Below are 23,353 nucleotides of genomic sequence, written 5' to 3'. Positions count from 1 at the left end.
TCAGACTCTTAAAATAATAATGATTAAATTTTTTATTTTTGTTTTTGACAAATGATGGGATCAGTTCTTGCTGAACACATTTTACTTTTATGCTTCTGCAATCTGAAGTTGAGAAACCGTGATTTAAACGTACTACACCTCATCATTCAGAATACCTGCTCTGATTCCAGTCATGTTAGTGATCCAGTTCATGTACCTGGACACGCGTGTGTAGATGCCGTACTTCCCCTCTTTAGCACACTCATCACCCCAGCTGATAACGCCCGTCAGGAACCACGTGTTTGTGCCCAGTCTGGTGGCGTGAGGTCCACCACTGTCTCCTTGGCACGAGTCCTTGCGGGTGGTCAGGAACCCAGCACAGAACATAAAGCGTGAAATCTTATCGCTACCTTTGCACTCGGTGCGGTCCACATAGGGAACCTCGACCTTCTGCAACGTGTCGGACTCCAGCCCTCCGTAGCGAATCCGGCCCCACCCACTCACCAGCGAGAGCGTAGCGCTCTTCAGCAGGTTCTCCGTGAAGGTTTTTGGACCCAGGCAGATCGGGATAATGTAGTCGGAGAACGTGGCTGGCGTTTTGAGTTTCAGCAGGGCGATGTCATGGTTGTGGCTTTGCTGATACTGGTAGTTAGGATGGACATGGTGCTCGTCGATTTCATGATCGCTCTCCCGCTTTTCATCAATCTTAACGTTATGTTCTCCTGGTGGGAAATGAGAGAGAGAGAGAAAGTTGAGTTTCTGGATCTCAGGTAGTCCCAGGCAAGAAAGCAAAAATATATTTCTGGAAAGTCAGTCCTCGCAAGATGCTCCAGAGATCTGTGGATAATCTGCTTTATCAAGGAAAGATCTTCAGTAATCTGTCTCTGCTGTAAAAGCAACCAACAATCCCAAAGATCTATGGAACAGTGGAACTGACTACACAGGAACCATAGGTGAAGGCAGAGCTGCTCAAGGGCCTGTACTGTGCAGTTTTAATTTTAATCAGATTATAGGAGCCAGAACTTCACAAAACACTAGAATTTGTTCCAGTAGAAAACTCAAAGATCTGATTAGTCAGTATTCTGTCTAATAACCTAATGATCTTTAGGTACTCTGTCTGAGCACAAAGATCTCTGTACAGCCTGTTTCATTACCTCAACAATCTCTGACCTAGTAGGAACCCCCAGTGTTCTCAGGTTAATCCGGCTCTTACCTAATCTGATAAAGAACTCTCCGATCCCTCCCTCCACCAAACAGTGGGCGGCGGTGATGACCCACATATCGCTCAGGAGAGAACCACCACAGAACACCACCTTCTTTTCCTTATGGACCAGTGCCACCTAGTGAGGAGAGAGAATAACATCTATTATCTCTCTCTCTCTCACACACACACACACACAAACAAACACACAAACAAACACACTTACCTGCCACGGAATCTCTCCAGGTGTTGCATCAAGTCCTCCCACAATGCGCTGGTCAGTGTTGGTCTCCTTTATGACGGTGGGTAAAGTGGGGAAGAAATCCCAGTAATTTTCTCCCGGTGTTGGCCTGATGGTGGCGCTGCTGAGCTCAGTGGAATTTGTGCTGTTTGCTGCTGTTAAATTCCTCTCCGTCACATTCACATGTTTGATGGCGTGGATTTGGATCACAGTTTCTTCAGTGATTAATGTTCTCGTGGACAGAGTGTTGGCGATTTTCTTCCCCAAACGACCGCAGGGATAATTATCTACACACAACACACACAGCTTTAAACACCGGGTTAGATTCAAACCCTAACTCCAGGAATTATCTAAATGCTGGAAGTGGATTTTTCAATCGCAAAAATTAACGCAAGATCAAGCAAACTGTAATATTCGGAGGACTCTGCAGTTTTTCAAAATTACCGCAGATCCGGGCCAAGATGAGTCATGTGACATCATCACAACACGCATTCAACCCTCTTTGAACATGAGTACAGCTAAAAGGTCTCATTTACCAACAAACATCACTGTGAACAGACGAACAAAACTGTTTCATGTAATTGTGATTTTGCTAATTCAAGTAGTTTTCCACAAAAAAAACACAAACATTTTGGATAAAAGCCACAGCCAATTCAAGCATTTTTGGCTGCAACAATCACAAATGAAACTCCAGTACGGACTGATTACTACACTGTCCTGCCCCTCGTCTCTCAGCTCAGTATCTGAACAATAAATAAATCCTATTTTGAAAACCTGTTCTCTAAAAGCCTAGCGTCCTCAGTGAAATAAACGATTACAATCTCCAGATTTTGGGGGGTTATTAATACAAATTTAATAAGAGAAGTCTTCGTAAGAGCATCAGCAACCACCTGGTAGAGATTAATAATGAAGTCCATCCTTCATTTTTCATCTGACTTTTTAGATTATTGCTGCATTTGTGCAAAAAATTGTTTTGTGTTTTATTTTGTGTTTTTTTGTTTTGTGTTAATGTTTCAGGGATCAAAGTTAAATAAATAAATATAAGTAAAGTTGAAAGGGAAGTGATAATAACGTATTAATTTACCTTTCGGCTCACAGCTCCTCTCGTCTGCGCCAAGTGTGTATCCGTCAGCACAGTTACACACCACGCCCCTTATCTTATCCACCACACAAAACTGCATACAGCCTCCGTTATTCACATCACACTGTCTCACTAACTCTATACACACGCACACACGTGCACATATACACACGCACATACACACACACATATATATATATATAAATATATATATGCACACACATACATACATACATACACACACATACATACACACGGTCAGGGGAAAAAGAAAGTACATCCTCCTTCAGTTCTATGTTTTTACTGATCAAGGCCTAAATCACCTGACAACAAAAAACATTTCAATATGAAGACTTTAATTTTTTTTATTTTATTTTTTTTATTTTTTTTTTTAAAGTAAACCAACATTCAGACAGCAGGTAGGAAAGTAAGTACACCCTATAACTCAGTAACCTGTAGAACCACCTTTAAGAACAATAACCTGAAGTAAACCTTTACTGTAGAAGTTTTCTGGTGATCTTCAATGAAAATTGATCAGTATGTTTATTATTTTTTTTATATGTTTAATCATAATCTAGGGCGGTGCAGTATTTTAAAGCCCAGGGCAGTGTGTGTTATTAAATGTAGAGCACTACACTGTACACTACACACTACACTACACTGTACACTACACACCACACTGTACACTAGGAGAAGAACACTTCAGTGAGGCAGTGGTAAACAGAGTGTATAAATGTATAAACAGTGTTCTTGCCAAGTTCGCAGTTCTTCCCGTTGAAGCCGATGGGACACCAACACGCGTAGGAGCTCAAGCCATCTTTACACGTCCCTCCATTCTGACATGGAGACGACAAACACTGATCTCCATCTGATACACACACACACACACACACACACAGAAAAACACACAAAGCCATAAGTATTAAAATGTATTTAAATGACTTCATACAGAAGACATAATGTTATACATTTATATCAAATGGAAACTGTTTAGTATTGAATATAAATGATGTTAAATCTGTGACAGTGCTCAGTGCTAATGGATGTTAGCATGCTAATGGATGTTAGCATAACAGTTCATAAACAGGATACACATTTTCTTAAATTTAATGTACAGAATATTAACAGTTTGGAGACGCAGACAGAAGCACAGATGAAGTGTTAATTAAAGTTGAGAATACAGTGCATGGGCGTGGTGCAGAAGTGTGATTTAAGACACAGCCATAGTGTTGTACTGATGTAATTAAGCTGAGTGGTAATTAATCGGAGTGGAAGTTAATTGGAATGGAAGTTAATTGGAGTTGTAATTAATTAACACTCACCAATGTAACCAATCCAGAACTCTCTCTGAAAAAGTGTAACAGGTGTGTGTGAGAACCATGTATTGACTGTATTTATGTCACACTGCAAACCTATGAAGCATCATTCGTGTTTTCACCATAAATAATTTTAAATGTCTGCTCAGTAAAATATTTTTCTTCTTCATCTTTCATGTCTTGAATCTGTGCAGCTTCCCATTAAACATCTGATCTTGTTTGATAAAATATCATAAATGTATCATGGTCTCATGTCTACTTACTGTTTTCTCCACATTCTCAAAAACTTCACGTGCTTCCTCAAAGTTGCATTTCTCCTCTATACACTCTCTCTCCAGGTTATCTCTGACCACCTCCTCCAACGCTCCTTTATTAAAGCGCTTCTGTCTCGATAACACTGACTGAGCCATCTGTCTCGACACGAACACTGACACTGAGACAGAGTGAGGGAGAGAGAGAGAGTGAGGGAGACAGAGAGACAGGGTGAGGGAGATAGACAGAGTGAGGGAGATAGAGAGACAGAGTGAGGGAGATAGAGAGAAAGAGAGTGAGGGAGACAGAGATAGAGTGAGGGAGATAGAGTGAAGGAGATATAGTGAGACAGGGAGGGAGATAGAGTGAGGGAGATAGAGAGAGAGTGAGGGAGATAGAGATAGAGTGAGGGAGATAGAGTGAAAGAGATAGAGAGAGAGATAGAGTGAGGGAGATAGAGATTGAGGGAGATAGAGAGACAGAGTGAGGCAGATAGAGAGAGGGAGATAAAAAGTGAGGGAGATAGAGAGTGAGGGAAATAGAGTGAGGGAGATAGAGAGAGAGTGAGGGAGACAGAGAGAGTAAGGGAGATAGAGTGAGGCAGAGAGGGAGGGAGATAGACAGTGAGGCAGATAGAGAGGGAGATAAAGAGTGAGGGAGATAGAGAGAGAGTGAGGGAAATAGAGTGAGGGAGATAGAGAGTGAGGGAGACAGAGAGAGAGTAAGGGAGATAGAGTGAGGCAGAGAGGGAGGGAGATAGACAGTGAGGCAGATAGAGAGAGAGGGAGATAAAGAGAGAGAGTGAGGGAGATAGAGAGAGAGTGAGGGAGAGAGAGAGAGTGAGGGAGACAGAGAGAGAGGGAGATAGACAGAGTGAGGCAGATAGAGAGTGAGGGAGATAGAGAGAGAGAGAGAGTGAGGGAGACAGAGAGAGAGAGGGAGATAGACAGAGTGAGGCAGATAGAGAGTGAGGGAGATAGAGAGATTCATTCATTGTTTGTCTCTATTAGAGAACCATGTTGGAAATGTCATGTTTTTGCATTTTATACACTGATCAGCTGTAACATTAAAACCACTGACAGGTGAAGTGAAAAACATTAATTATCTCATTACAATGGCACCTGTCAGGGGGTGGGATATATTAGGCATATATCTGAGCAACTTTGACGTGACGGTTAGCCCGTCTGGTCCGATCCCACAGAAGAGTTACTGTAGCACAGTCTGTTGAAAATGTTCATGCTGGTTCTGATAGAAAGGAGTCAGAACACACAGTGCATCACAGCTTGCTGCGTATGGGGCTTGTTTACCTAGGGAAGAGATGGCACCAGGATGCACTATGAAAAGAAGACAAGCCGGCAAAGTCAGTGTGATGCTCTGGGAGATGTTCTGTTGGGAAACTTTGGGTCCTGACATTCATGTGGATGTTACTTTGACACGTACCACCTACCTAAACAGTGTCGCAGACCATGTACTCTCCTTCATAGCAACGGTATTCCCTAAGAGCAGTGGTCTCTTTCAGCAGGATAATGCACCCTGACATACTACAAAAATTGTTCAGGAATGTTTTGAGGAACATGGCAAAGAGTTCAAGATGTTTGCCTGGCATCCACATTCCCCAGATCTCGATCTGGTTGAGCATCTATGGGATGTGCTGGATAAACATGTCCGATCCATAGAGACCCCACCTCGCAACTTCAGGACATAAAGGATCTGCTTCTAATGTCCTGGTGTCAGATACCACAGCACACCTTCAGAGGTCTTGTGGAGTCCATGCCTCGACGGGTCAGAGCTGTTTTGGAGGCACAAGGAGAGGAGAACCTACACAATATTAGGCAGGTGGTTTTAATGTTATGGCTGATCAGGGTATTTTTTATTTATTATTTTTTTTAATACACATTTAAAATAATTCAGCACATAAAGTCTGGAGGTCTTCATTTAGAACACAGCCCTGTGAGGAGTTTAGAGATCAGCTGTAAAGTGCAGAGGTGAAAGACAGCAAGTGTTCGTCACTATTTACTCCTCACTCACCATTTACAAAAAACAAAAATATAAATATTAAATGAAATGCAGATTAAATAGTTCAATTATAATTTCAATTATTTTAATTGAATGTATATTGGGTTGTATTATTAATATTAATCATAAAAGTGATTAAAATCAGTCTGTTAACTTTAATTTGGGTCATTTATATTCATACTTATTTAAATAAAAACATAATTATTTTCATGCATTCTTTATTTTACTGAGTAAAGCTTCCAGCTCCTTTCATCTCCACTCCTGTCAACAGGAAGGAATTCAAAATAAATGTCTTTAACTGTGATTAGAGAGAAATGACAGATTATTATAATTTTTTATTAGTCCTCCTACATACCTGATGACGTCAGACACAAATTAGATATTAATATAAAGATTCCGTATATTAAAGCAAGGAGAGAAATTTTCTCCATTTTCCACCTTAAAATGCCTCGTTTCCAGTCAGACTGTTACTCAAATAGTCCAAAGTTCAGCAACCCCCCCCCCCCCCCCCCCCCCCCACACACACACACACAGACACAGAGAGAGCGAGAGAGAGAGGGAGAGAGAGAGAGATCGTAACACTATCATGTTCTCCTCAGCAATCAGGGCCATGAATACACCAATGGAATTTTTTCACCAAGGGAAGTTGTTTACCATATATAGAGATTCGGGGGCGTTTGTTGGATTTCTCAGCGTCCATTTTGTGCAGCTGTGTGTACACATGTGTAATCAAGGCTGGTGTGTTGTGCTGGTGGTTCTTACACACAGAACTAGAACTTCAGTTAATAAATTAAACTGAACACTTTCAGAAATTCACCTAGTCATCGGAATTAGGACAATTGTACTGTAAAGATTCATAAATAAAATACATCTGTAGTAAAGTTGCTCCAGATTCAGCTGTAGAGTGTGGAATATAACTTCATGGTTAATGGCTGCTGTGGAATAAATGACATTTTAAGTCAGTAATATCGGGCTGATATTGTAACCTGAACGTTCACCCTTTCACCGCTAGAGGTCAGCAAAGTCTGCACAACGTGATCGTACACACACACACACACACACACACACAGCAAAGAGTATTAAACTGTTCATTAAGGGTGTAGATGTTACTCAGTGGTTTAGGTGTTTATCTCCTGTACCTTTAGTGCACAGATACAGAACCGTAGAACAGAACATAGAGAACCGTCTGTCCTGCACATTATAGTCTGCTCCTTGTTCCCATGCACACCTGATTAAGCTAATTAACAACTTGTGTAACAGGTGTGTTAGAGCAGTAAAACACGTGCAGGATGGACAGGATGTTCTCCAGGAGCAGGGATGAGGACCTGTGCTCTAGTTAAATAACTTTTATGAAGAAGATTAAATGTGACTTTAACATTCATTTATGGTTCATTGTTGGACTCTTTAAATGGAGTAGAGTGTGTGATAAAAGTGATAATAAAAAAGCGCTTTGCACTTCCCCAATTTAGCCGCTAGAGGTCATAAAATTAACATATGAGTGTGTCATATTTATTATGTTACTTCATTTTGCAATTTTTACTTTTATTTTGTGGGGAATATAAAGGTCTGATATGTGCGATGGAACAGATGACGTTAACTGAACACGATGCGTGAGATATTACAAATTTTAATTAAAAATAAATAAATAAATAAATCACATTTTCACTATTTTTGTATCTGGGTAGAACTCTGAATCGCTCGCTCTGCTAAGGGAAAAGTAATATTAATTAAATAGTAATAATCTTTAATAATAAGCTCTCAGTGAACACTAATTATGCGCTTAACAAAATCAGCAGTAATAATCCAGATTACAGATTTTACCCTCTTAATAAAATGAGCATTCACTCATCATCATCAGTTATATTTACTCACATTATATTTATGATCAGGAGTGAATGAGTAAATCAGTTAAAACCCTCTAAAATTCTGTTTTCTCCCGCTGTAAAAGATAAGTGTATCTGTTTCCGCCCCCTAGCGGTGATTACAGGCAGCAGACTGGGCGGGGCTGTTTATCTTTCAGCTGGAAAACTCTAAAAAGGGAGGGGGGACATTTAGTTAATTGTAGTGAATTTAATTTGGTTCTCAGAGGCCTGAGGGAGTGTGTTTAAGACATACTGTTTAATCACATCCTGATTTCCAACAACACACGCACGCACACAGATACACACACACACACACACACACACACATACACACACACACACACACACACACACACACAGGTCAAGGTCACAGGTACTTTTCTGATTGAGGTTAAAAACATCAGTCCAGTTTTGTGAGGATAGAAACACACACTCGCTCTCTATCTCACTGCATTGTCTGTCTGTCTGTCTCTCTCTCTCTCTCTCTCTCTCTCTCTCTCTCTCTCTGGTAAAACGTGTATAATGGTAAGAGTGTAGTTTGTTTTTAAAGCTGTGTAATGAATAATAATGAGTATTGAAGTGTTTGTGGAAAGGGAAAACTTCTTCAGGCTGTCAGTAAGAGTTTGGAATGTAAGTCGCTTTGGATAAAAGCGTCTGCTAAATGAATAAATGTTAATGTAAACAGAGGGAGTGTGATTAATGTTTACATTTACACTGTTCCTCTGCTCATATATTAATATCATTTTAATGTGTTCTTTATTACAGCTGATTTCTGCTTATTAATAAAATAATAAAAATCATTATAAATTCTATCAGAACATTCAGATCAGTATTAAAGTGGTGATGTTTTGAGATTTGAGGGGAAACCAGCAGCAGCGCTTCATTTCATTTCAGGGAATTGTATAAAACCCTTGATTTATAGGCTGTATAATCTGAAGTGCCCTTAATCAGGCATCGTGTCATTTCCACGTGATTGTGTTTGTAACAGGAAGCTAAGACGCTCCGATTCAATTTCCCTTTTCAGTCAAGTCTCATTCCTGATCACATCAATAACATCATTAATGATCACCACTCCCACCCGTGACGTCACCACTGTGTCTCCTTCAGTCTAAACTGGGCGTGTTCCAAACCACACAGTTTTATTTGCAGCTCCATTTTTATGATTATTGTGTTTATTGGATTATTACTGATCTGTAATGTGTTAGTCTAATTTTAATGATAAATCTACAGCTAAACGCACACACACACACACACACACACACGCTCACTCACTTACTTGGAAGAGAGTCACATGTTGGTGTGCTTGAACTTTGACCCAACATATGGTGTTGTTGTTGTTGTTGTTATTGATGTTTACGTTGAAAATCAAAGACACATCGTCACTCAATCTGCTCATAATGGCCTCCACATAATCACAGTGTTAATGGACACGACGCTGCAGCCGGATCTCATCTCCTCATCTCATCTCATCTCCTCCTCCTCCTCTCCTCCTCTCATCTCCTCCTCCTCTTCTCTTCTCCTCTCTTCTCTTCTCGTCTATTCCTCGTCTCCTCGTCTCTCGGTGTCCTGCAGCAGGAGCAGCATCCTCACATGCAGCATGGCTTTTCCTTTAAGAAGATCAGCATCAGGTACTCCATCAGTTTCAGTCTTTATCCAGAGTTACACAGGCATTTAAAAAAAAGATCAATATAGAAATATAAATAGATAAATCGACATATTTTACTGATCACACTTTAATTATTATATCAAATCTAGCACGTGTTGAAATTAGTTTTTGATTTTTATGTTTAACATTAATGCAGTTAAACACGTGGTACATGAGCAGTTTGGGAATAACCATGAACACAGGGAAGATTAATCTTTTACATCATCAGATTATTTAAGATCATATTCATTCTCTTTGTTTTTATATATTGTATCTTTACAGTATCTTTTTTATGTTTCTTACTTTTTCTATTTTTTACTATTTGTTCTTCACATTTTTATTAATATTTCTCTTTTTCACTTTGTATTTCAATCTCTATATTTGTAAACTGTTATAATCTCTCTGTAAAGCATCTTCTTATCAACTTTGATCCGAGTTCTTCTTCTTCTTCTTCTTCTTCTTCTTATTATTATTATTATTATTATTATTATTATTATCAGCAGTAGTAGAAATAATATAAAAGTTGGCCATAATTGAACTTGAACGTTTAAAGGTTTGGGTTTAATGATTACGCTTCAGATGAGTTTTTTATTTGAAATTCAAACTTGTTTATTTCCAGTTGTTCTGAGGCTCTCGTGTGTGAACGCTGTGTGAGGAACTCTGCAGTCACTTTTACACTTTCACACTCATCCACACAGCTGATATACTGTACATCCAACACTGTTACACACATTTACACACATTTACACATCTTACACATTACTGTGTGTCTGTGTGATTCTTTCTCCTTCAACACAGTTGCATGAAGACTTGTTTCCCAGAAGAAGCTTAAAGACGATGATTAGTTTCTATGTTTTTATGGTTAGCGTGTGATTGCTAGTGTAAATAGCGCGAGGAGGAAAAGGGAGGAGTGAAAATGTGCTCAGTGGTGCAGAGAGTAAGTGAGAGTGTGAAAGAAGCTTTAATCTGAGTTTTATTTCCATTTTTTTCTTTCTTTCATTTTTCCGGAAAGTGAAGTGGGCAGAAAAGTGTGTTATGTAACAACACAGAACCTTAAAGAGCTTCAGTGCGAATTTCACACAGACACACGTGAGTTACATTTCAGATTATTTATATTCTAAAACACAGATGTAACACACATACACACACACACAGATGTAACACACACACACACACACACACACACACACACACACAGATGTAACACACACACACAGAAGTAACACACACACGGATGTAACACACGCACACACGGATGTAACACACGCACACACGGATGTAACACACACATACAGATGTAACACACATTTCTGCAGTAAAATGCTCACAGATTCGGTGCAGGGGGTCTGTTATTGCACAATCCGGTGTGTGTGTGTGTGCGCGCGCGCGCGCCTCTGTGTGTGAGTTGAATTCGTGCTGCAGGAGAGCTGAGGGACCGTGGGGCAAAACAAACCCCTCCATCCCTCTGTCTCTCCTTCCATCCCTCCATCCTCCTGCAGAAGATCGGACTTTTCAGCAACCGCCTTCATCGCGTGCCGCTTTGATACCATCCTAATGAACGGATGAGAATCAGGGCGCGTGAGTGTGCGTTTCCGTCTGCAGCGGGGATTGCGTGGCTGTCTGTCGTCTCTCGGGGATGTTCTGTGCTTTTGGGGTTTTTTATTTTTTCGGGGAATCTGGACGTGCTGCGGAAAAACAGCAGAGAGAGGAGAGACAGGAGAGGCGCGCGAGGGAATCACACAGCGATCAAATGAGTCAAGACTCAAAAACAGGAGGCTAGGCGGAGAGGAACATCTGCATCTCTCTCTCTCTCCCTCTCGCTCTCTCCGTCTCTCTCTCTCTCAGTAGGGGGATGATGGGTGGTCCGGGTCGGCTCGGGTTGGTAACAGGTGCCGGTTTTTTGGCCATTCGAGATCATGACATGGCACGAGAGCGGCGCGGATCTCCACGTGCCCTGCGTCTCATTCACATCGTAACCGCGTGAGCAGACCTTTTTCAGAAAACACTGCTCTCGTGCTCCTGTGTTTATAAATTTTTATATATCTTTTTTTTCCCGCGCAGCTTCATCATCTTCACCACCATCATCTTCATCATGATGTCTCTGGGTAAAGAGGGAAAGCTGCACCTCTGACTGTAGATGTTTTCAGGGTGTATTATGGGATGTTTGAGGATTCTCAGTGGACTGTGTGTGATGTGATGTCGTTATGAAGTGATACAGGATCGGTCTCTGATCGTGTATCTGATTTTCATTACGCCTTAAAAAGGGATCAAATCCAGGCGTGAGAGTTTTTAATCTGGGACGCCACCGAAGCCACAAATCGCCAAACTGGCTACAGCCGCAGCGATCGCCAGCTCCCTCATCAGGCAGAAGAGGCAGGCGAGGGAGAGAGAGCGAGAGCGGGAGAGAGAGAAAGAGAAGGAGAAGGAGAGAGCGAAGACGGCTCGCTGCAGTCCGACCCGGAGCACAGGAACCTGCGAGAAACCCAGCCGACTGAACCTCTTCTCACGGGTCAAACTCTTTGGCTCCAAGAAGAGGAAGAGGAGAAGGCCAGGTCTGGTGACAACTATTAACTATTTATCCTATGCATCATCTTCATCATCGTCATCATCATTCCTTCAGCTGATCTAGTGAATGTTTATTGATTCGGGTTAAACTCCATAACAACCTTCACCCTCTGTTTCACCATCTTGACAAACTCAGAAAGAGAAACCATCATCATCAATCTTCATCCTTCATTTGAACTAACGGATGAAGTCACAGCTGTGTTTCCATCCTGATTGATTGCTGCTATTGAATTCAGAAGAACTTTAAGATATTACAGGTAATTCTGCAGTAAACAACATGATAAACAGAGCTGATGTTTTAAACCCAGTGCTACAGTCACAGAAGAAAAGGTATAGAACCGGGGTCCAAATTTTGGGATTGAGACATGTTGTGCTTTTAGTTATCAGTGAATGTGTAAAGTGAATCACCACCATCATAACCATCACCACAATCATGATCACCATCACCGTTATCACCTTCAACACAATCACCACCACCACCAATACTACCATCATCCCCCTTGTCATCATCACCAGAATCACCACCACTATCACCATCACCACAACCAGCATTATCCCCATCATCACCACCATCATCACCATCACAATCATCAGCATCATAACCATCATCACCACAATCATCACCACCACCATCACCACCACTATCATCACCACTACTATTACCACCACCATCATCACAATCACCACCACCATCATCACCACCATCATCACCATCACAATCATCAGCATCATAACCATCATCACCACAATCATCACCACCAGAATCACCACCACTATCATCACCACTACTATTACCACCACCATCATCACAATCACCACCACCATCATCACCACCATCATCACCATCATAACCATCATCACCACAATCATCACCACCACCATCACCACCAGAATCACCACCACGATCATCTCACCATTATCACCATCACCACCACCTTGACCTTCACCATCATCAACACAATCATCACCACCACCACCATTACTACCACCATCATCACAATCATCACCACCATCACCATCTTACCATTATCACCATCATTATTAGCATCACCTTCACCATCATCACCTTCACCATCACCACCACTATCACAATCATCATAACCACCATCACCTTGACCATCATCACCACCACCCTCAACATCTCCATCATCATCACATTTTTTTCACCTGATCTAATTAAGTCACAAAGCAAATAAACAAATACATATTTTACTTTAGAATCAGTTCAGATTTGTTATCTACAACCCCAGTTCCAAAAAAGTTGGGAACGTAGGGACAAAACTAATAAAAACCAAGATGAGTGATGTGTAAATGTACTTTGACTTGTATTTAAACAAAAAAATGTATAAAGATGATGCGTTTGATGTTTTATCTAATCAACTGCATAATTTTTTAAAGATAAACATTTATTTGAAATTGATGCATGCAACACGTTCCAAAAAAGTTGGGACAGGATATCCTGACATGGGCTCGGGAATACTTTGGTAAACCTTTGTTTAGTCCACACCATTCGCCGCTGCATACACAGATGCAAGTTAAGGCTTTACTACGCAAAGCAGAAGCCATACATCAACACTGTCCAGAAGCGCCGCTGACTTCTCTGGGCTCGGTCTCATCTGAGATGGACAGTAGCACAGTGGACTCGTGTTTTGTGGTCCGAAGAGTCGACATTTCATATAGTTTTTGGACAAAACAGCCATCGTATTCTCCGGACCAAAGAGGAAAAGGACCATCCAAGCTATTAGCAGCGTTAGGTCCGAAAGCCAGCATCTGTCATGGTATGGGGGTGTGTCAGTTACCATGGCATAGGTAACTTGCACATCTGTGAGGGCAGCATTAATGCAGAAAGATATGTACACATTTTGGATCAGCATACGCTGCCATCCAGAGCAGGACAACGCCAAACCAAATTCTGCCCCGATTACAAGCATATAGTTGCATAAGCAGAGTGCGTGGGTGCTAGCATGGCCTGCCTGCAGTCCTGACCTGTCTCCGATTGAGAACGTGTGGCACATTATGAAGCGCAAAATAAGGCAGCGAAGGTCTCGTCCAGTTACGCAGCTGAAGAACTGTATAATGGACGAATGGAGGAAAATTCCACTTGCTAAACTTTACCAACTGGTGTCTTCACTCATAAGTGAAATAAGTGTTATTAAAAGAAGAGGTGATGTTACACAGGGGTAAACAGACGACTGTCCCAAATTTTTTGGAGTGTGTTGCAATCATTAGATTTGAAATGAGTGTATGTTTTCAAAAATAAATGAAATTCACAAAGTAAAACATCAATTAATGTGTTAATATAATGTTTTCAATATAGGACAGGGTGAACTGAATTTTCAAATGACTTTTTTTGTTTGTTATTTTGCATTTTCCATACTTTCCAACTTTTTCGGAATTGGGGTTGTAGATGTTCACATCTGATGGTATTTTCGTGTCTTCAGTGAACACTTATGGTTGAATTGCGGTTGCCAGGTGTGTTTGAGAAAAGCATCCCGATATACAACCCATACAGAAAAACAAAACTTGTGTATTTTGCCATCAGACTGTATTTAATAGCTAAAGCTTCAGGTGCTCGAATGATGAAATAAAATCTGTAATTAAATTTCTACAGCCGCACAAATAATAAGTAGCTCTTAACCAAGAGAGAAGAAGTAAATCTGCATTCAAACAATAAATCACTCCATTTTACTTTTTAATCCTGTACCTCATAACCCTGTACCCCATAACCCCCATCCCCCATAACCTCCACCCCGTGTCTTCACTCCTGTCTGATCCTGAGACAGATGTTAACACCAGCACTGTTCATACTGATCCGTAAATCTGAGACTATAAACACAAAAGCATCATACACTAGTGCCCCTGGTGGTGTGGAGCCTGTGGGCAGTGGCTCTTTCTTCCCACCCACACGCCCATTCTGCACCGAGTCCATGAACCATGCATTGAGAGTCAGGAGCAAAACTAGCTGCTGTAATGTTTCTGTTTACAGCACAACATTTCCCCCAACACTAATTATCCTCAACTTGGTAGTAATTAGCCTTTCATTTCTTTTTTTTTAGGCTCACAGAGAGTCATCATTTACATTCTCCCAGAGAACAGAAAGAAAACAAACAAACAAACAAGAAGCTAAAAATATGCGTGTGTATTAAGCATCTTTTGGTATGCTTTTATTAAAACCTATACAGATACCTTAACAAAAAGCAAAAGTAAAATAAAAAAGGGTTGCATACAACAAAGTTAAATACAGCCACTGTCACTTTTCTTTTTTTCTCAGTAACCTTCCTTTATTTGATAATAATCCGATTTTACAGTAAAACTGTAATGACTGTGATGAGAACTTTGTAACAGCTGAATCCAGGTTACACTGAACAGATGATGGTTTGTGGTCAGTGTTGGGATTTAAACTCACAACCTTCCTCACAGAACCTAAACCACAGAACTCACACGGTGTTTTATTAACACTCTGTCCCCTTCTCTAATATCTCACACTGAAAATGGACTTGTTTTTAAACCCAACACTGAGTGCGAGTTCCCAGTTGTTAACTTCAGTTCCTGCTTGTGTTTAGTCTCCGTTCAACTGCCAGAGTGTTAAATACAATATAATACACATGATCAAATATATTTAAATAAAGGAAACCTGCTGAAGTGTAAATATTTAACAGAAAAGTCATTCATACAGTAAAGTAAATCCCATAACAGGCCACGCCCACAAGCCACAAATTACATGTGACATGCTGCTTGTTAGGTGATTTTTTTTAAAAAATGGTGTCTTGGTTGTTTGTACACTTTTCTGCACAGTCGGTATATTATTAAACATTAGCTCCACTTTAGTTTGCTCCGTGTTTGTGTGTGACCTCCACAGAGCCTCAGCTTAAAGGGATCGTCACTAAACTGTGCAGCCGTCAGGGCTTTCACCTGCAGCTCCAAGCAGACGGAACCATCGACGGCACTAAAGAGGAGGACAGCAGTTATGGTCCGTACGTGAGCCGAGTTAAAGAAACATAAAATTTTTTAGCGTTTAAAATTAAAGATGTTATGTTCGGGTCATTTTAAGACTAAATTCCTGACTAAATGAGTTATGTAAGACTAAATGAATCGTGGAGTCAGACCTGTTCCATCAGCTCACTGGGTCGCTCTGAACTTCTTTATCTCAACTCCACAGCGGTGTTTAATCTCATCCCGGTGGGTCTACGTGTGGTGGCCATACAGAGCGTTCAGACGAAACTCTATCTGGCCATGAACAACGAGGGCTACCTGTACACCTCCGTAAGTACCCCAGCCAATCACACCTACATCTCGTCCCTGAGTCTGTCCACACACACCATCATGACCTTCACCTCCACTGTTACAAACATTCTGGAATGCTTAGGGGCTCTCTACTGGTCCAGCTAGAAGAAACCCTTATAGGTTCTTTCCCTATTAGGGAAAGAGGGTTCAAAGGGTTCAAAGCTAGAACACTCTTAGGAGGTTAAGAACCATTAATATATAAAGAACCCTGTGAAGAACCCTTTATCTAAGCGTCTACATATGTGTTTACCAGAGAGCAGGATTCAATTTGATACTGATTCCTTTAATGAGCCAGAACCTCTGCAAGCTTCTGAACGAACTGGTTTCCACAACATGATTAAATGTTACTACAAACAGATAAAAATGACGTGTCATTTATTAATAAATTAAACATTGTAATAGTTGCTTGTGAAATAAATAGGAATAAAACACTCGGGGGTGTGCTGTTATAGGAAAATAATCATCGTCGAGGTTGTAACAGTAACTCCACTTCATCACACCACCCTGTTGTAGATTACTTTTCTATCAGACACACACACACACACACACACACACACACTCACACACACACAGAGCATTTATTACTTGCATAATTTACTCACAAATTGCTGTTTGCTTATTTTTATGGTTAAATCCAGTTATTTATTTGTATTTGGAAAACAGATGAATTTTGTTGTCATAGTAATTATGATGTAATTGGTGCACGCAGAACTCAGAATTAAAAGCAGCTTGTTTTAAATATAAACGGTGTTAATGGCGTCCTCTCTGTCTCCGTGTGTTTATTAGCCATGCAGGAATCACAGAGCAGCTCTGACGGATCAGTGTGTGTTGTGACAGCACCCACTGCTGTGATTAAATGTGTTCTGACATGATGAATAATTTAGCACAGTGCCAATAAGTGTTCCTGTCATATGGCAGTGACGTTTATTAAAATGTGTTTCTGTTCCAAGTTTCATATTCCACAGGAAACACCTACACCACTTTAGTGCAGCAGAGAGTAGATACTTTTACACAGATATTTACACAGACCTGGCTTTGAATATTATTTCTCTTTGTGTATATCAGATATTGAAATATACAGTATTACAGTATGAGCTGTAATAATGACGTTCCTTCTTCTGCGTTTAAGGTTATTATGATTTTCTCGGTCTGTCTCTCAGGAACACTTCACTCCGGAGTGTAAGTTTAAGGAGTCCGTGTTTGAGAATTATTACGTGACGTACTCGTCCATGCTGTACCGGCAGCAGCAGTCGGGTCGAGCCTGGTACCTTGGCCTCAATAAGGAGGGACGAGTGATGAAAGGGAACCACGTCAAAAAGACCAAACCGGCCGCTCACTTCATCCCCAAACCCCTCAAAGGTCTGTGACGTCTTTACAGTCAGCAAATACAATCAGTGTGGTCTGATACACCTCAGTGTACAGTCTGATCTACAGTCCCCTCTAAAAGTATTGGAGCAACAAGGCCAATTCTATTTGGGTTTGAGGTCAAAAGATGAATATGACACAACAAATCAGAATTTCAGCTTTCGTTTCATCATATTTACACCTAGATGTCTTAAAAAACTTAGAACATGGCCTTTTGTTTGAACCCGCCCATTTTGTCAAGTGATCAAAAATATCAGATCATGTGAATAGGTGTTTCTTGGTGCACTGGTGTGTCCTGTTAGATTGATTGTTTAAACAATTAATAGCTCTGAATGTCTACTATTGCTTTGAGTGCTAGGATTCACCTTTGAAGACTGCATTTTTTGTTAAAAAGCATAAACTAACATGAAGATGAGAGAGCTGTCTGTGGGAGAAAAGTAAGCCATTTTGAAGCTGAGAAAAGAGGGGAAGTTTATCAGAGGCATTGCACAAACATTGGGCATAGCCAATACAGCAATCTGGAATGTCCTGAAAAAGAAAGAAACCGCAAGTGTACTGAGCAACAGTCAACGAATGGGTCGACCAACAACAACAGCTGATGACAGAAACGTTGTGAGATCTGTGAAGAAAAACCCCTTAACAACAGTCAGTTACATAACCAACAACCTCCACAGGGCAGGGGAGAAGGTCTCACAATCCACCATTCAGAGAAGACTTTGAGAGCAGAAATATAGAGGCCATACCACAACATGCAAACCACTCATCAGCAGTAAGCATCAGAAAGCCAGATTGGAATTCACAAAGAAATACACACATGATCCACAAAAGATCTGAAACCAAGATGAACCTCTGCCAAAGTGATGGAAAGGCCAAAGTGTGGAGAAAGGATCTGTTCATGATCTGCTCTTCTGTGAAACATGGTGGAGGTAGTGTCATGGCTTGGGCTTGCATGGCTGCTTCTGGAACATTCTCACTAATCTTTATTGATGATGGAACTCATGATGGTAGACTGAAGGGAGAAACCCCCCGAAACAAATAACTACTGAAAGAAGCTGCAGTAAAAACCTGCGAAAGCTTCACAGAAGAAGAAACCAACAGTTTGGTGTCAGTGAGTCGCAGGATTGATGCAGTTATTGTGAGTAAGGGATACGCAACCAAATATTAATTGTTATTTACTTTAATTTACTTCAATACCTATTCTACAATACTGTTCCTGTACTTTTGATACAAAATTTGTTTTTGTTTTTTCAAATGTCTAAGTTGTTTAACTTGTCTAGATGTAGATATGAGGAAATGAAAGCTGAAATCCTGATCTATCGTCTCATATCAATCTTTTGATCTCAAAGCCAAATGTCTTCATGGTATAGCAAGAACAATAGAATTGGCCTTGCTGTTCCAATACTTTCAGAGGGGACTGTATCTGTCTAACCTGGTAAATCTGTTTAATTTATAAACATGACTAGAGTGTGTTAGTTTGCTGTGTGAAATAAACATCAGTTCTACTGAACACACCACTGACAGTACAACTGTAATGAGCTTTCATGCACGATACAGCCAAAAGTATGTGCACCCTTGACCATCACACCCATATGTGCTTCTTCTCTAAACTCCAATCTGAAGCACACAGTTGTATAGAACGTCTCTGTACGTCTCTGTAGCGTTACATACAGTTTCCCTTCACTGGAACTAAGTGGCCCAAACACTTCTCCAGCATGACACAAAGTGCACAAAGCGAGCTCCATGAAGACATGGTGGAAGGTTAAAGTTGGAAGAAGGTAGAAGAACTCGAGTGTCCTGTACAGAACCTGACCTCAACCCCACTGAACACCTTTGGGATGAACTGGAACTGGAGCCTCCTCACATCAACATCAGCACCTGACCTCAACCTCACTAACACTCTTGTAGCTGAAAGAACACAAATCCCCACAGCCACGCCCCAAAATCTAGTGGAAAGCCTTCCCAGAAGAGTGGAGTACATTATAACAGCTAAAGCAACTCAATATTAATGGCATGGATTGGAATGTATTGTTCAATATTCGGGTATTCACATACTTTTGGCCATACAGTGTACATGTATTAAATATGTGTGTGTGTGTGTGTGTGTGTTTAGTTGCCATGTACAGAGAGCCCTCTCTCCACGACATGACTGAATTCTCACGAAGCGGAAGCGGAACTCCGACGAAGAGCCGCAGTGCATCGGCCATGCTGAACGGAGGGAAGATCGCAAGCCAGTCGACTTAACAAGGGGACGTACCAACAAGGGGACCTAACAAGATGGCATGACAGCTCTGCACAAAAAAACCCACACGTTTACACCTTTTTGGCTAACGATCACTGTGATGACATCACAAGTGCAAAACTGGACGAATCCAAGCCATTGGACTTCATCAGAGTTCTGCATTGTCTTCAAACTCGTAGCCTGAACAAACTGCTGCTTCTCTCATCTTTCTTCTTCTTCTTCTTCTTCTTCTAAACTGTGTTTCTGGACAAAATCCACTTTACGTGCTTATAAACCTGCTAAAGTAGCTGCTGATCTCATACACCGCGCACTGAGACGGAGACGGCGAGCGTGGCGGCGCGTCCAGCCTTCTGTAGCACATCTTCACTGTTAGATACACTGATGGAGTTCGGCTCCTCACCGAGAGTCTCGTTCACACGGAATTACGGTTTTACGCAACCAAAGATGTCGTGTGTCTTCATTGTGGAGGAGAGCGAATGAGAATCGAAAAGGAACCTGGTATTGTTTTGTTAACGCGGCCTCGTCCATTTCCCTTTACATACGTGTGTGTGTGTGTGTGTGTGTGTGTGTGTGGTCTTCATCATACCCTGAATACACTCGAGCTCAACGGTGTAGCTGAAGTTGTGGAGATTTACACACTCTCACACACCTGGTTTAATTACTGCCTGCTGTGGAAGCGTAATAGCACAGTGAAGTAACTCAGAAATAAATGTTTACACTTTAAATACACTCCGGCCACCATATTGGAAAGGAAACTGCCTCATATTGGAAACAACAATGCCTTCTGGGTAATTTCTGCTCCTAAAGTCCACACTGATGATGATGACGACTCGATCCCTCATCCTACCCTCATCTCATGTGGTGAAGCCCTTAAGATGGTGTCTAAGGGAACTAAACTGCAGGGAAGTGAACGAGGGGAAGCGTTTAAGCAGGACGTGTTCATCTCTACTCTGATTCGACGTCTTCCTTTACTTCCTGCTTGCCTTTGTTAGCGTTGTGAATGAATGTCAGGCGCTTCTTGGGATTTATGTTAAAGCGAGTTATACAAATAAATTCATCGCTTCTACAGGGCTAAATTAATTCTCTTTTACAATTTATGTTAAATATTTATTCATTTGAGTTTTGAGAGCATTTGTGTTGCATGGGACACACTGTAGGGGAAAGCTGCATGTTTTATAGCTGTGTGTGTGTGTATGCGTGTGTGTGTGTGTGTTAGTTGCATAGTAAACTGATGGCAGAATAATGGACCATGCCTCTGATTTGCTGCGCTGAGTGAGTGGTTTGTGTAAACGTGGCATTTAAGCGACACGCCGCACGTCAGTGTTGTTTACGATGCTTCAGAGCCGCGTGGAGAGACGACGTGAGTTGAACAGCCTTTTAATGAAACATGCATTAAACCTTCATCACCTGTTCTCATGACGAGAGTGTCTTATTCAGCTAAACTGTGATCTGAGCTGTAGTGTTTAGGGGGATTTTTACCGGCATTGCATGATATTAGATACATGTAATGTGAAATCAATCAATAAATACATGTTGCTTTAAAGTGCTGGTGTGTGACGCATGTGTTCCACCACAGGAGTGTGTGTTTAAAACCCGTCATGACATCAAATACACTTTTACTCGGTAATGACATATAACCAATCTCTCTCTCTCTCTCTCTCTCTCTCTCTCTCTCCAGTTCTCTTTATTCCTCTCTTCATTTTATCTCTGACTTTTCACATTATTTTTTGTAAAATTTCAGTGGAGTTTTATGTTTTTATAAACTTTATATAAAGTATTTCATATTAAAGTGTGAAACTTTCTCTCTGAATTGGGGTGGGCATTCCAAGGTAGGAACAGGAAACACAAGGACAGGACAGGAACCAAAACAACATAAACAAAGACGCGCTCAGGGGAAATCCCTGACAGGTACACTAATTGTTACTGTTAATACTAGATATAATGGTGATTAATATGAGAAAAAATACTAGTTAGATAGTTCCCCAAAACAAAACCCCCCCCACACACACCGTTTATTTTCCAGTGATGTTTAGCATCATATTAATAAGAAATCCAGTACAGAATTAGTGGAGACATTGGAACAAACACTGGACTCAAAGTCCCAGAATGCAATGCAGCCATAATATGGCAGAGACTCGACTTGGTTAGTTAGCGATGTACGAGATGCATGATTGTGTTGGTGGAGATATTATTGTAAAAATCTTTGGATCTGTTTGAGAAAAGTGCGTGGTCCTGAATCGTGACTGAATCGGTTCTTCGCACCTCGGCGAGGTTTCAGTATGCGAGTGAGGACTTTAATGCACTGCAGTGTAGCTACATCAACCTTCTCATCACGTCTGAGAATAAGGAGGTCAGAGAAGAGCAAATGTCCCTTTTTATTTATTCACAAATACATTTACAAACAAGGCTCTATTTACATATAAATTCTGCAGCTGATTTTATTCGTACTGAATAAAAATATACCGCACGCTTTCATTTCATCTCCACAGAAGGTCCATTAATGTAAAAATATTCTTTTTTTCTACTTTGTTTATTTATTTAGGTATAGAATATCTGGATTTTGGATCGCAAAACTTGTTAGGAAAATAAAAAGTACAGTAAGAAGTATTAATTATTTGTAGAGTTGTTTTTTTGGCTACGAGACGGTTAAGTTTAATGTTAAATTATGCTAATACGTATTCGTCCTCTAGCAAGATAACAGCAGTATGTCATCGTTCTACAAATCAAATAAGCACAGTGTTAGAACTTTATACTTTATAATAAGCTAGCTAGCTAACTCTATATGCTAATAATGCTAGCTAATGCAATGTAGCTGGCTAGGAATAGTTAGCTACATTAGCTATTTCCAGGAATATCCACTCCCCTGACAGAATATTGTGTATTTCTGATGATAATTCATTACACAGAATTCATTTTAACACCTGATGCTGCATTTTATTGAAGCGTCTGCACAGCTCTCGGACAGTGCACACACACACACACACACACACACACACACACACACACACACAAACAATATCTTTCTGTCCTTTAATATTTCAGTAGCAGTGATGAATAATGTAGGACTTCCATCTTAAAATAAATTCTGTAAGACTGGATAAATGGAGACACTGAGGAGCTGCAGATTAGCATTGATTAACATTTATCCTCAAGTACGATAAGTGCTGCCTGACACACACACACACACACACACACACACACACACACACACACACACACACCTCTATACAGCAACCTGTGTGTGAAGGTCATATATGAGTGATAATTAAAGCTGCACTGTGCAGTTCTGGCAGAAACTAGCAAGAAT

At 40.8% G+C, this 23,353-nt stretch overlaps 2 protein-coding genes across 2 annotated transcripts; one reads left to right on the top strand and one right to left on the bottom strand.

The window, feature by feature from the left end:
• Positions 1–14: 14 nt before the first annotated feature.
• f9b (coagulation factor IXb) lies at positions 15–6,584 on the bottom strand. The gene is made up of 8 exons (XM_017488790.3): positions 6,442–6,584; positions 4,082–4,251; positions 3,825–3,849; positions 3,257–3,370; positions 2,506–2,640; positions 1,407–1,708; positions 1,193–1,319; positions 15–701 (listed from the first exon to the last, which is right to left on the bottom strand). Exons 1-8 carry the CDS (start codon positions 6,515–6,517, stop codon positions 133–135), a joined length of 1,518 nt encoding a protein of 505 aa, XP_017344279.1. The 5' UTR covers positions 6,518–6,584; the 3' UTR covers positions 15–132.
• A 4,864-nt stretch (positions 6,585–11,448) lies between these two features.
• Positions 11,449–21,829, top strand: fgf13b (fibroblast growth factor 13b). The gene is made up of 7 exons (XM_053687056.1): positions 11,449–11,573; positions 11,655–11,698; positions 11,885–12,145; positions 16,018–16,128; positions 16,318–16,421; positions 17,603–17,801; positions 19,918–21,829. The coding sequence occupies exons 1-7, from the start codon at positions 11,449–11,451 to the stop codon at positions 20,046–20,048; spliced, it is 975 nt and encodes a 324-aa protein (XP_053543031.1). The 3' UTR covers positions 20,049–21,829.
• The last annotated feature ends 1,524 nt before the right edge of the window (positions 21,830–23,353 follow it).

Source organism: Ictalurus punctatus, chromosome 16 (assembly GCF_001660625.3).
Source record: "Ictalurus punctatus breed USDA103 chromosome 16, Coco_2.0, whole genome shotgun sequence".
NCBI classification, from domain to species: domain Eukaryota; kingdom Metazoa; phylum Chordata; class Actinopteri; order Siluriformes; family Ictaluridae; genus Ictalurus; species Ictalurus punctatus.
This window is presented reverse-complemented; position numbering and strand designations above follow the sequence as displayed.

Excerpts from the sequence above, each read along its gene's own strand:
- f9b (XM_017488790.3), bottom strand. The coding sequence starts at position 6,517 with ATGGAGAAAATTTCTCTCCTTGCTTTAATATACGGAATCTTTATATTA. Across the intron at positions 2,641-3,256 it reads CGGGAAGAACTGCGAACTTG|AGTTAGTGAGACAGTGTGAT; the intron begins GCAAGAACACTG and ends GCGTGTGTATAG. Across the intron at positions 1,709-2,505 it reads GAGGAGCTGTGAGCCGAAAG|ATAATTATCCCTGCGGTCGT; the intron begins GTAAATTAATAC and ends TGTTGTGTGTAG.
- fgf13b (XM_053687056.1), top strand. The coding sequence starts at position 11,449 with ATGGGTGGTCCGGGTCGGCTCGGGTTGGTAACAGGTGCCGGTTTTTTG. Across the intron at positions 11,574-11,654 it reads CTCATTCACATCGTAACCGC|CTTCATCATCTTCACCACCA; the intron begins GTGAGCAGACCT and ends TTTCCCGCGCAG. Across the intron at positions 16,129-16,317 it reads AGAGGAGGACAGCAGTTATG|CGGTGTTTAATCTCATCCCG; the intron begins GTCCGTACGTGA and ends TCAACTCCACAG.